The sequence below is a fragment of the Papio anubis genome, chromosome 16 (assembly GCF_008728515.1).
Source record: "Papio anubis isolate 15944 chromosome 16, Panubis1.0, whole genome shotgun sequence".
NCBI lineage: Eukaryota > Metazoa > Chordata > Mammalia > Primates > Cercopithecidae > Papio > Papio anubis.
The window spans coordinates 42,391,326-42,404,882 of record NC_044991.1 but is presented as its reverse complement, the minus strand read 5'-3'; the positions used below and the strand labels follow the sequence as shown (position 1 = coordinate 42,404,882).

General features: G+C 36.1%; 1 protein-coding gene across 3 annotated transcripts in view; it reads left to right on the top strand.

The window, feature by feature from the left end:
* The window catches only part of MACROD2 (mono-ADP ribosylhydrolase 2), a 2,100,238-nt gene that overhangs the window by 2,016,893 nt on the left and 69,788 nt on the right, over positions 1 to 13,557 (top strand). For all 3 annotated transcript variants that reach the window (XM_021921837.2, XM_003905088.5, XM_009216566.4), the window contains one exon: positions 2,814 to 2,891. In XM_021921837.2, coding sequence (XP_021777529.2) covers positions 2,814 to 2,891 — 78 coding nt within the window. The remainder of the gene's footprint in view (positions 1 to 2,813; positions 2,892 to 13,557) is intronic.

Here is a 13,557-nt window from a genome sequence, read left to right as displayed (position 1 = left end):
CCTTGTCATCACATAAAGACATGTATATTTGTGTGCACACATTGAATATACTAAAATGGCATTTTTCTAAAATGCATATTCTTTCATATATTTTATTTCTAAAGTCAGGACTTCTCTTAGAACTGATAATGTGTTATACTACATAAAATAATAGTGCAAAGAACAACTGATGGTATCTTGGATGCAATGAAATGCATTATATGGAAAGGTATCAGAAGGTGCCTCAATAATGTTAAAGCAACTCCCCAAGAATATTGAAATTACAAAGATAATTTATTTGCTAAAGACACAGATTTTGGTGATAAAACAGATACAGTCTGGTGAGTAATTTTTCAAACGCTTTCACCCATCTTATGTGACTCATTAGATCATAAACTTGTAAACTCAATGTAAATCACCATTGAAGAGACATTTCTTATGTGATATTTGGTGCAGAATCATAATGATTATGTAACATTATGATTAACAACAATGAATTATTGTTCAGTGTAAATGAATAAATTTTAACTAAATACAAAATCTTGGATAATTCTATAACATTGATGTTGAGAGAAATTAATGTTGTACAAGACGAAATATCAAATAATATCATTTTTAATAAACAACTAAAACTAAAACACTTTCAAATTTAAAATTTAGCCTGATTTATATAATACCTTTTTAAATCATTGTATATTTTTAGTGTTCATCTGAGAAAAATATTCAAAAATTTTTTTTCAATTGGCATCTTAGCTCCGAAATTAAAAGAGCATTTTTTAATGGGAGCTGGTTTAAAACAATTTGACATGAGTTACATAACAGTTTGGCAAATGTGTCTGTGCTCAGTTTTGCTTCCAAATTTGGACTTTTAGACTTATTGTCAGTCTCAGAAAGAAATAAGAAGCAGTGCAGATAATTAAACATTTGCCTTGGGGGAATTATTTGCAGTTAATTAAAGCCACACACTTCGGGTATATATTAATACTTGCTTCACTGGTTATTAAATTTGAATCATATGTTAACTACCCAGGTTTCTCACTTGTCCATCAAATGTTGCTTGTGGCAGGTTCAAGAAACAAACTTTCTCATAATATTCCAAACCATGTTGTTTAAAGCTATCTCCTAATTTTGAGAGGAAATGAGTGGAGAGAGACAAAGGGAGGGAGGAAAAGGAAACGAACAAAGAATAGTTTGTTTTAGACTCCATCTGATTCAGCTCTGTTAGGGAGTTAAAACTCAACCAAGAGACACAAATTCAGTAGAGAATCCATTTGTAAGTAATCAAGGTGTTGGTGTACCACCCCCAGCTTTCTCCATGGCCACATGCTTACAGGATTAGCTTATGACTTTTAGATATCTTTGGATTGCTTTCCTTACAGCAGCATGAAAAATATCTACTAGACTATAAGCTCCATGAGGGCAGAGATTTGGTATTTTGTTTCCTGTTGGCTCCCCACCATCAAGTTTAGTGAGGTGTGATGGCTCACACCTATAATCCCAGCACTTTGGAAGAATGAGGCAGGAGGATCCTTTGAGGCCAGGAGTTCAAGACCAGTTTGGGCAAAATTACAAAATCCTGCCTATACAAAAAATTAGAAAACTAAGTGGGCATGGTGGCCTATGCCTATGGTCCTAGCTACTACAGAGGCTGGAACAGGAGGATCACTTCAGCCCAGAAGTTTGAGGTTGCAGTGAGCTACAGTTGCAGCACTGCATCCAGCCTGGGTAACAGAGACTCGTTCTAAAAAAAGTGTCTGGCATATACTTGGCCATTATTAAATGTTTGGAAAATGAATGAGAGACCTACTTGCTGTCTTCCTGTTGATCCATTCACAGGATCATTCCAATGCTTTTTTTTTTTTTTTTTTTTTTTTTTGAGACGGAGTCTCGCTCTGTCGCCCAGGCTGGAGTGCAGTGGCCCTGTAGCTGGGACTACAGGCGCCGGCCACCGCGCCCGGCTAGGTTTTTTTTTATATTTTTTAGTAGAGACGGTGTTTCACCGTGTTAGCCAGGATGGTCTCGATCTCCTGACCTCGTGATCCGCCCGTCTCGGCCTCCCAAAGTGCTGGGATTACAGGCTTGAGCCACCGCGCCCGGCCATTCATTCCAATGCTTTTTTAAACAGCCTCCAGGGAGACCTAAATATTCAGCAAGGAGCCCTTTGTAGTTTTGCAATAGCCCATAGTCACGGAATCCTTTTAGCCATGTTTTTTTCCTGTAACCATATCCTATAACAAAAAAATAATAATAATAAGTGTACAATGATTCCATGTTTAAATGTGCTAAACGAGGGAGGGAATGACCTTGCAGAGACCAGAAGGTCTGCATTCCTTCTATGCTATTGTTCTACTGTTATGGTTTCCGAGGAAGATGAACTTAATTACCACTGGATTTCAAGGTTCTGTATCTGACTTTTTCAAGGACTCAAGACTCCCATATGTGAGCAACCACAGTAATGGAAGCATTAAGAACATTAAAATTAGATAGTCCTTTAATCTTCTCTATTTTGCCTTCCTTTTTTATCCTTTCCTACAGTTCTAAGACTTTCCCTGATGCAAAAAGATTGCTTTTATTTTCTTATTTGTTGCAAAAAGATATCCCAGCTAGCTACATCTCTGCCTTTGTAAGCTTTGAGCAGATATCTCACATAGTACGGGGGCGGGGCGGGGGGGTGGGGAAGCGCCTATTTATTGGCAAACATATGTATTTGCGGTTATTTTTTAAAGTAGTAAATTCTATTTTTCCTCAAACATAAGTCTATCATGTTAGTGCTGAAAGCTGCTCTATTTCCAATTTAAAAATGCTGACTAAAGGTTTTGCTTGGTGGTTGTTAGATTCTGCAAAGGATGACAATATTACAAAAGGCGGCGAAGTGACAGATCATTCTGTGTGTGACCAAGATCATCCCGATGGTAAGTTGTGAAATCCTTTATTAGCTTTTCTTTTCTTCTGCTGTGAAATAGGAAAAAAAAAAAAACTCACAGACTTGAATTTTTCTGGAAAAATATTGAATTCCAATAACACTTTATTAGCACTGAATACCAGTTGATCAGTAGCTGCCATCTTTAGATGACACTTTTGCTTTCCAGAATCCTCATCACTCATTACTTTTGTGCCAGGCTGGCTTCATTTATTTTGTTTATTGTTACTTTCCTGAATTCTATAAGCACTGGGTTTGCAAACACTGAGATGAATGTGTTATAACAATGAGAATAAATATTTCATTGAAAAACATGGAGAATAAATGCAGGGGATTAAATCCACATATTCTTGGGATATTAAGAAGGGAATATAGAACAAACAGAAATGAAACAATCTTTAGAAAAACAACAGAAAAAAAATGTCCTGATGTAAACCAGTTCTTCCACGCAAAACATGACAGTACACATTATATTTATAGGCAAAGGAAAAACTCATAACAGACATCTGCATAGCTTCACGGAATTTCTGAAGATAAATGATAAAGGCTTTTTAAGCATAGTCAAAATCAGGTAGTAATTAAAACCACCAGAATCAGATTAGCCTTAACTTTCTTCTTCCACAACCCTAAAAGCTAGAAGAAAATAGAGTCACAGTTTCCAGAGGTCTAAAGGGCACAGTTTCCATATTTAATGAAGTCATTATTTATACATGAAGTCAGAGCAATATTTTCTCAGGAATACAAAGATTAAGAAAATATGCCACCTTGTTATCCTTTCTGAATAAACTAACAGAAGGCCTGAGCAAAAACAATAAATATAGAAAGGAAGACAAAACTCAAGACTGAGGAAGGCACATTTGAAAGGGACTATATGGTAAGAGACTAATTAAATGTATGAAAATGTTGACATAATTATGTTCTATCAAATAATTTTGAAATAACTATTCAAAATTAGGATCAAAATGTCTTACCTAAATATATGTCTTTAACTTTGAAATTTATAGTATGTGTTGTTTGAAAATGAGAAAAAGGAGAGACTAACATTCAATAATGAAAGTCTAACTTAGACCATTTCTCCTACTGAAGACAACTAACAAAAAATACATATATTTATGTATTATATATTATACATATACATATGGAGAGAGAGAGACTATTTAAAGGCATCAGTGAGCTAATAAGATACTGAAGAACTGTAAAGCTAAGTTCTGGGAAGCAATGAATCTCCAGATATGTTAGCCCAGAATTTGAAACTCTTTTTACCTTAGGGCATTTGCTGATTCTACAGAAGGTGTCTGGAGCTCCGTTGCTGAAAAAGGCTATGGCTCCTGATAAACTCTCTGTTTTGGGGTTGAAACCCCAAAGATATGTATCCTAGCAGGAAGAATGAATGAGCAGTAGATTGGCCTTGGACTGCTGCCCAACTTCAAATCATCTCAATCCCACATTAAGTTAAGACCAGCCCAGATTGCTAGTCCCCTCAGGCATCTAAGAAAAGCAAATGTAGGCCGGGCGCGGTGGCTCACGCCTGTAATCCCAGCACTTTGGGAGGCCGAGGCGGGTGGATCACAAGGTCAGGAGATCGAGACCACGGTGAAACCTCGTCTCTACTAAAAATACAAAAAATTAGCCGGGCGCGGTTGTGGGCGCCTGTAGTCCCAGCTACTCGGGAGGCTGAGGCAGGAGAATGGCGGGAACCCGGGAGGCGGAGCTTGCAGTGAGCTGAGATCCGGCCACTGCACTCCAGCCTGGGCGACAGAGCGAGACTCTGTCTCAAAAAAAAAAAAAAAGAAAAGCAAATGTAAAATATTTACCAGGAGTGAAAAAGAGTGTTATAGGCTTCAAATCATTTATGTAAATAATTTGCAAAATATAATGTCCTGCACACACATAAAAAATACCCCCAAAAATGAGGGAAAAGGGGTAACATGAAAAACAAAACAATAAGGCAAGAGAAGTAAGTTCATATGAGCTGAAAATATTAGAGTTATAAACACAAAGTATAAGATAATTATGCTGAGTATGCATAAGGAGATAAAGATAAGATTGGAAATTTTAGCTGAGAACTAGGAATTCAAAACAAAATAAATTTTGCAATGAAAGAGTCTAGAAGTAAATGATGCTGTAACTGAAATTAAGAATTCAATGAATGAATTTATGATTGAACAACATATTAGACACAGCTGAAAGAAGATTCCTGAACTAGAAGTTAGGTCAGAATGTACCCAAAATAAACAAAAATAGTAGGGGAAAAAGGATGGCAAACACTAAAGAAAGGGAAAAAGATATTAAGGATCTTATGACAAAGTCTATCACAAGTACAGTTGGAGTCCCAGACAGGAAGGAGGGAGACAATTGGGCAGAAGCAATAGTTGAAGAATGTGGTGAGAAATTTCCCATATTGATGAAGGACATCAGAGCCAAATGTTCCAAAAGCCCTTTGAACTCCAAGCAGAATAAATATAAATAAATAAATCCACAACCAGGCCCATCATAGTAAATAAATAAATAATATACAGAAATATAAATATTATAAATAATATAAATAAATAAATCCACAACAAGACCCATCATAGTAAAATTCCTGAAAACCAAAGAGAAACAAAACATCTAAAATCTATCTTCAAGCTCTTGGACTGATAGCTGACTTTTCAATATGGATAATGAAAATAAGAAGATAATACAACAAAATAGCTGTGAACCAAGAATTCTAAACCCAGGGGAATAGTATGTTTCAAAAATAAAGGTAAATGAAGGACGTTTTGGACCAAAAAGAAAGGCACAGTTCATCACCAGAGAATTCTGGTGTTCTGCAAGTAGAAAGCTATTAATCCCAAACAGAAGGCCAAAGATAAAGGAAGGAATTAAGAGCAAGGTAAATGGTAATTATTGGATAAGTCTAGATAAATATTGATGGTATAAATCAATACTGACAGTAATGTCTTATGGAGTTAAGATATACATAACCTTAAAATATACCACAATAATGGCATTTATTGGAATGAGGTAAATTAATTTTAAGTGTTCAAATGTTTTTCCATTAACATGAAGAGTGAAAGTACCAATTAGTGTTGAAACTTTGTCTCAGTGGCCCCTGAGAGTCAGGAAATGAGGTGAGCCCTGTAATTGCCCAGCTGGCTGCCTGGAGAGTTTCCAGGCTGTGGTGCAGAGAGGAGGAACCCAGAGGGAGCCCAGCAAACTCTCCACATTGAGGAGACAGAGGTGAGAGTCCTGGGAGGCCAAGGTAGCTAATGTTTGCAAGGTAGCATTCTACAGAGAAGAGAGCTCCACAGAGGGAATGCTCAGAGGTCTACAGAAGGAACCCCTCAGTCTTCAACTGGGTAGGAACACTAAAAAAGATCTGAGAGAGTAATACCTGGAGCTTATGCAGGGCTAGAAGAAGTGCCTGTTCACACCAGCCAGGCTGGAAAGCCTAAACATTCATAAAGAACTCGGAAGGTTTTTACCTTAGTAGTGGAGCAAAACAGGCAATAGACTAACTGCTTCTCCTGTCCTCCCCAGTAGAGCTTAAAAGTGAGACTTGAAAGGATCAGAATATCTCTTGAGTAACTTAACTGCATTTTAGAATGACGCTCAAAAATATTTATAAAAATTATAAATATATCTCATACCCAATAAAGTAAAATCAACAAAATTACCAGGCATGCAAAGAAGTATTGCAAGACAACTCTCCATGAGTCTTTCATATTTCTGCATATTTTGTGAGCAGAGGCACTGCTTCTGTCTTTGAAAAGGATCATGTTTCTCTTCAAATTAAAGAGCATACATACTTATTGTGCATTTTAAAAGGTTGAGAGAGTCTTGAGATTCTCTGATATGGTTTGGTTGTCTCCCCACCCAAATCTCATCTTGAATTGTAGCTCCCATAATCCACACGTGTTGTGTGAGGGACCCTGTGGGGGTTAATTGAATCACGGGGGTGGGCTTTCCCATGCTGTTCTCATGATAGTGAAGAAGCCTCACGAGATATGATAGTTTCATAAAGGGGAGTTTCCCTTCACACACTCTCTTGCCTGCCACCATGTAAGACATGCAGTTGCACCTCCCTTGCCTTCCACTATGATTATGAGGCCTCCCTAGCCATGTGGAACTGTGAGTCCATTAAACTTCTTTTCTTTATAAATTACCCAGTCTTGGGTATTTCTTCATAGCAGCATGAAAATAGACTAATACATTCTCTAAGTTCAAGATTCCTCCCCTATGATATCACCCACTGAGTGTGCAGGAATCAGCTGGTCCACCTATGGCACCATGTGGGAATCAGGACTGAGAGAACAGACACTAATACTCTGGTTACTGTGATTTCTCTGAATAATAAACTATTCTTTATCTTTGACCCAGAAGTCTTTGTCTTCTGTCAGCATCCATGGAATTGTGGCTCAAGCAGGGTAAAATCTGAGAGTCTTCATAGTTCTTGACAGGAATCAGGAAAGTATGACGCACAGGAAAAGAAAAGTCCATAAATGGAACTCAACTCATAAATGATGCAGATGATAGAGTTAATATGAAAGGGCATGTGGAACTGTATTCCATGTACTTACGAAGTTAAAATTAGGACTGACTATGTTAATTCGAGACAAATAAGTTATAGAAAGATCCAAATTGAATTTCAAGGAATTCAAAACATAGTGCCTGAATTAAAAATTATACTTGATGAGAACAGTGGCAGATTAGATACTATAGAAGAAAAGATTAAGGAATTTGAACATGTAGCAATAGAAGCCATCCAAATAGAGTAAGTGACTAAGGGAAAAAAGAGCATCCATGAGCTATGAGATATCTTGAAGGGTGGTTGTAATTACAATGTACATGAATGTGAATCTCTGAGGGTGAATGTGGGAGGAAGGGACAGAAAAAATATTTGAAGTAAAGGTGATTAAAAATATGTCAATGTGATGAAATTATGAACCCACATATGCAAGAAGTTCTATGACCCCAAAGCATAAGAAACATAATGAAAATTACACCTAAGCACATCATAATCAATTTGTTTGACACCAGCAACAAAGAGAAAAATCGTAAAAACAAGCAGAAGAAAATTACAAGTTACAGACAGAGGACAAAGATAAAGATAAATCAGGCCAGTCACAGTGACTCAGGCCTGTAATCCCAGCACTTTGGGAGGTTGAGATGGCCAGATCACTTAAAATCAGGAGTTTGAGACCAGCCTGACCAACATGGTGAAACCCCATTTCTACTAAAAACACAAAAATTCGCAAGGCATGGTGACGGTGCCTGTAATCCCAGCTACTCAGGAGGCTGAGTCAGGAGAATCACTTGAATCCAGGAGGTGGAGGTTGCAATGAGCCTCCTGAGCTGAGACAGCACCACTGCACTCCAACCTGAGTGACAGAGCAAGGCTCTGTCAAAAAAGAAAAAAAAAAAAGATAAATAAAAGGTCTCATTGGAAACTAGAAACTACAATGACATGCAAAAACATGATGAATCTCACAAATGTAATATTAAACTAGAGAAGGTATGAAAGCATATATTGTTTATTATATAATCTCATATATATCAAGTTCAAAAAGCAGGAAAAATATTAACATTTAGAAAGGCTTGTTTAGGTGACAAAACAATAAAGAAGACCTAAGTAATAATCACTATGGTAGGATTTTGATTAAACTTTGGTGATTGGAGAGGAGATACTCCCTGGGAGGGGGCCATGAGGGAGCTGCCTGGCTAGATGGTTATCATAAAAATGTATAGTTTTTGTATTTGTATTTGGTTATTTAATTGAGATCTCTATATTTTTGTGTGCTTTTCTATATGTATGTTGCAATTTTATAAAATTGGCTAAAAGAGGAAGAAAGAAAGAGAGGAAGTGAGGAGTGGAATGAAGAAAGGAGGAAAGAAAGGAAGCATCAATGGCAGAGGTTGTAAAACTAGATTATGGCTGGCAGTAGGAGGAGTTACACATTAGCCTGACTCCATAAATACGGCTCAAAAACTAAAAATCCCACCATGTTATGGATTCTGACAATATGTTACCTTTCAGAATATCTCTGAAAAATTGTACAATAATCACAAATAGAATTGAATAATAATAAAATTAAAAGGAGATATCTTATTTGCTAAATTCCCCAAAAAGATCACATGAGAGTATACTCAACAATGCAAATAATAATAACTAGCAGTGTAACAAAAGCCTAATGTATCAAATAAGATGACAGAAACACAAGCAAATGGTTATGACAGTAAGTGTAATTAGGTTACTTTAATAAGTGTAAAAGCCACTCGGATTGACTTAAACTCAATACAAATGTAAAGCTTTAAAAGTATAAAGTTAGAAAAATGTGTATTTGGGAAGGGAGCATCAAAAGAAAACATGAAGAACTACTTTAGAATCTATTCGGTTAGAAGTCTAGCAAAAAAATCTCCAGTGACAAAGAGTTGGTTATTTGATATTGATAACAATTTAAATATCTGATGAAATATAATGATGGGGTTTTATGTGTCAGATGATATGGTAAGATACAATACAAAAAAAAAAACCTGTTGAAAATGTAATGAGGAGTTCCCAGATACAATATTATTAGTCAATGGCAGAACAAATAGACTAAGAATGACATGGAATGTTTGAAAAATGTGCTTAACAGGGTAGTCCTTGCTATAGGAATAGACAGGCTGGTCAATGAAACAGATGAAAGAGTTTAGAAATAGACCCAAGTAGATCTGGGATTTCAGCACATATTCTGGCTGACATTTCAAAGACACATGACTCAATAAATGACATTAAAACAACTAGTTGGCCATTTGGAAAAATAAACTGAATCCCAACCTCATTCCTTACACCAACATAAATTCCAGAAGGAACAGAGATGAAACATAAAAATGAAACTATAAAAATACTAGAGCAAAAGAACCAAAGATTATTATTCAGCACTAAAAAGAAATGAGCTATCAAACCATGAAAAGACATGTAGGAAACTTAAATGCATATTACTAACTGAAAGAAGCCAGTGTGAAAAGGCTACATACTGTATGAATCCAATTATATGACATTCTGGCAAGGCAAAACCATGGACACAATGGTAGCCAGGAGTTGTGGGGTAGGGAGGGATGAATAGGAGTAGAGAGGATCTTTAGGGCATTAAAAATACTTTGTATAATGCAATAATGGTAGATACATTTCATTATACATTGCCCAAACCCATAGAATGAACAGTTCCAAGAGTGAACCTTAATGTAAGTTATGGACTTCAGTAGGAGTTACATGGGATATCTCTGTACCATCCTCTCAATTTTGCTGTAAATCTAAAGCCACTCTACAAAAATAGTATTTTTAAAAAACAACAAAATAAAAAAACATTACAGGCTGCTTTTTTAACTGTGAACATATACTTGCAGACACAGGATGGTATGCATATGTTATGAAATGCAGGCATATGCATATCTGTAATGTGTCTGCATATGTCAGTATATTGCATAAGAGGAAAATAGCAAAATTGTAATAGATAAATGTTGACATAATAAATAAAGGTTATAATGAAATTAAAAATGAAAACTAGTGGGAAAATATTCTCACCTAAATGACAAAGAGCTAATTTTTTTATTTGAAAAAAGTGTGTGTGAACCAATAAGAAAAAACAGAAACAATCTAAGAGGAAAATGGACAAAAGACTCCATTATAATTCACAAAAGAAGATACACAGTCATTATAAATATGAAGAGATGCTCTATCTCTTTATTATATAAAGAAATGCAAATAAAATAGTATCCTCTCTTTTTGAACTAGGTAAGATTAAGTGGAATTGAAAATATACAAAATTAGTGGAAATAAGATTTCCAAACATCCTGCATCATATTAGTGGGAGACTGAAAGGCATAACCTCCTCATCAGCAATTTTGGCAAAACCTAATAAAAGGTAGAATGTTCATACTTTGATGGAAAAATTATGCCTCAGAGATTTATCCTAAACTAATACCCACCTAGACTATGGAGATATTTATTCACTGAAATGTTTGCTGCAATATGATGTTTAATGGCAAAAAAAAAAAAAAAAAAAAAGTGTAAACACCTGAAAGCTCACCCATAACATGGAATATTATGTATCTTTTAAAAATGAGATTTCCAAATCAATTGTAATGACAGAGGATGATGCTTATTAAAATATGAAATAAAAAAGCAGGACTCAAAGTGTAAATAAATTTTGATCCCAACATCTATTTACATATTTGAGCATATGTCTGCATCTATGTGTGTATACACATATATAAGAGAAATATGACAACTCACAATATTAAAACTGGCCATCCCTTAGTCATAAAATTACCCACAACTCTCAATGCTTGTATGCATTTTTAGTGTATCCATAAGGAAATTGCATTTCTTTTGTAACGACAAGAGAAAAATAATTTAAAAAATAACTTACAACAGGAAAGTAAGTTTTATTGGCTCTAAGAGAAAACCAAGGATGTCTAGAAGATAATCAAATTCACACTAATCTAGGCTTAACTTTTGCTCTTAATCTGGGATATTTTTAGACATTTTTATAAAAGTACATTTTTGAATGTTAGCAGCAATCAACTTTCAAGTTTAACAAAAAGACACAATTTACATGATTTCTTCAACACAAGCATCAAAGAAACAAAGTCTTTGTTCTTAAGAAAACTTGAGCATCTAATAATCTGCAAGCAATAAAATTATATTGTTGCTATTGTTCAGAAACAGTCCCTATTTACAAAGTGAGTTTAGGTTTATCCCCTAGAAATGCTGAAATCTAGACTGATGTCCCCAGACCAATTTTTATGCAAATTATTTAAAACTAAAGCATTAGCTTGAGCCAAACTTAATTACCAAGGCTCCAAGAAACAGTCATGTGATCTATTTCTAAAGAAAAGAGAATGAATTTTTGGATTATCTGTTCTAATGGTCTCCTCCCATAAGTATGGCTGATTGAGTTCACTGCATGATAAATATATACATAAACTGTGGAATTCTTTGTGTTCTTTTGTTTCCTCGGCCAGGAGGGATTAGGGCAGAGGACAGTGGGGAGAATTCAACTAGTCTGAATATGAAGAGGGAAACATAAAGCTTGCCCCCATGGGGCCAAGAAAGCAAGATGGAATGTGTAAGGTCTGCAGGCACTGAGGAGAAAGGCAGATGGGCTGGAAGCCCCGAGGAGTCATTAACACACAGCAGGCCTGGGTGCAGCGCAAGGCACTCAGGCATACCTTGTCTTTATGCAGTAGGTCAAAGCCTGCCTCGTTTTCAAAGCTAGGCACCTTGTTTTGTCTCTTTCCCCATTTTTAACTGTATTTAAGAAAGATGAGAAAAAAAAGACATTTCTATTTCAAGAAAAGATTGTCAAACTATGTAAAGCACACAGGTGAAACAAATCAGGAGAAAGAAAGAAGTTTAGAGGGCCAGGAAGAGAAAATTCAAAACAGCGCTTTATCCTCAAAGTCAAGGGTCAAGCCTTACAAGTCACAGACATTCCCTGGTGTTCATCAACAACCTCAGGTGCCACCTCAAGCAGGCCCACCTTTTCAGCAGTGCCCCGGGCTCTGTTGAATGGTGACCTTCTCATTCTTGATTGAATTCCTCCGAAAATGTATCAAGTGGAGCACTGGGACCAGGGGACACACAGGAATACAGATTTTGGCCACATCCCCTCTCTGGATGCTCCACTCTTTCCCTTCGTGGTATAGACAAAGTCAGGTCACAAATAGTGAGTTAAAAGTCTCTGCAGCGACCTGGTGTGATGATTAGGTGCAATGGCCAGTTTGCTATATCAACAGTGATAGAAAATGAATCTCACTCAATCACAGTGAAGGTTCCCTCTCAGTATCAGCCACCCAATAAACAAACGTCAATGTGACTGGAAACTTCATCTGAAGACATAGCCATGAACCTAGGAGATTACCTAGTTCCACAGCCTTTTTTCTTTTCAGTAGATGATGAAATTAAAGGCCAAAAAGGTTGTAATTTGCCTAAAACATCCAGTTATCTTTATTCCCATTCCAGGGTTATCTGCAACAAATATAATGTGTAGAGTGCTTAGGAGCATAGGGGACTCTACCTTGTTGTTAAAGGATGCAAGAGAAAGTAAGTTATAGTCCTTAATGACTATTTACAGACCTTGATGAGTACTCTAATAGAGGTCCAGTGAAATAGACATTGATTGATGACTTCGTATTAAATAGCTGCTGGGAAGGAAAATATGAATAAAACAAAATTTCTCTCTTAATCTGATAACAGAGACAAACACAGACACAACTACATCACGGTATGATCAGGATAATACTAAATAGATGAATGGGCAAAAGAACTCAACAAGCAAAGATATGGAAATGATTAATTCTGCCTAGTGATTCCGAGAATGCTATACAAAAAAACTAAGTTGCTAGTTTAGCTGTGAATGATGAGGATAATTTTCCATATAGGAAAGGAAGAAAAAGGATATTTCAGCCATTGGGAACATGTGCTAAGTAAGTACAAAGGCAAGAAATAAAGTAATATATTTAGAAAATGATGATTAGGTTGGTATATAGAGAGCACAGGGAAAGATAGGTGATTTGGCTCAAAGACAGAAAAGAGAGACATTAAGCAGAAACAAGAATTGCTTAAAAGTTTTGTGTCTCAAATGTTTCTTTTCTTTTTTTTTTTTTTTTTTTTTTTTGAGACAGAGTCT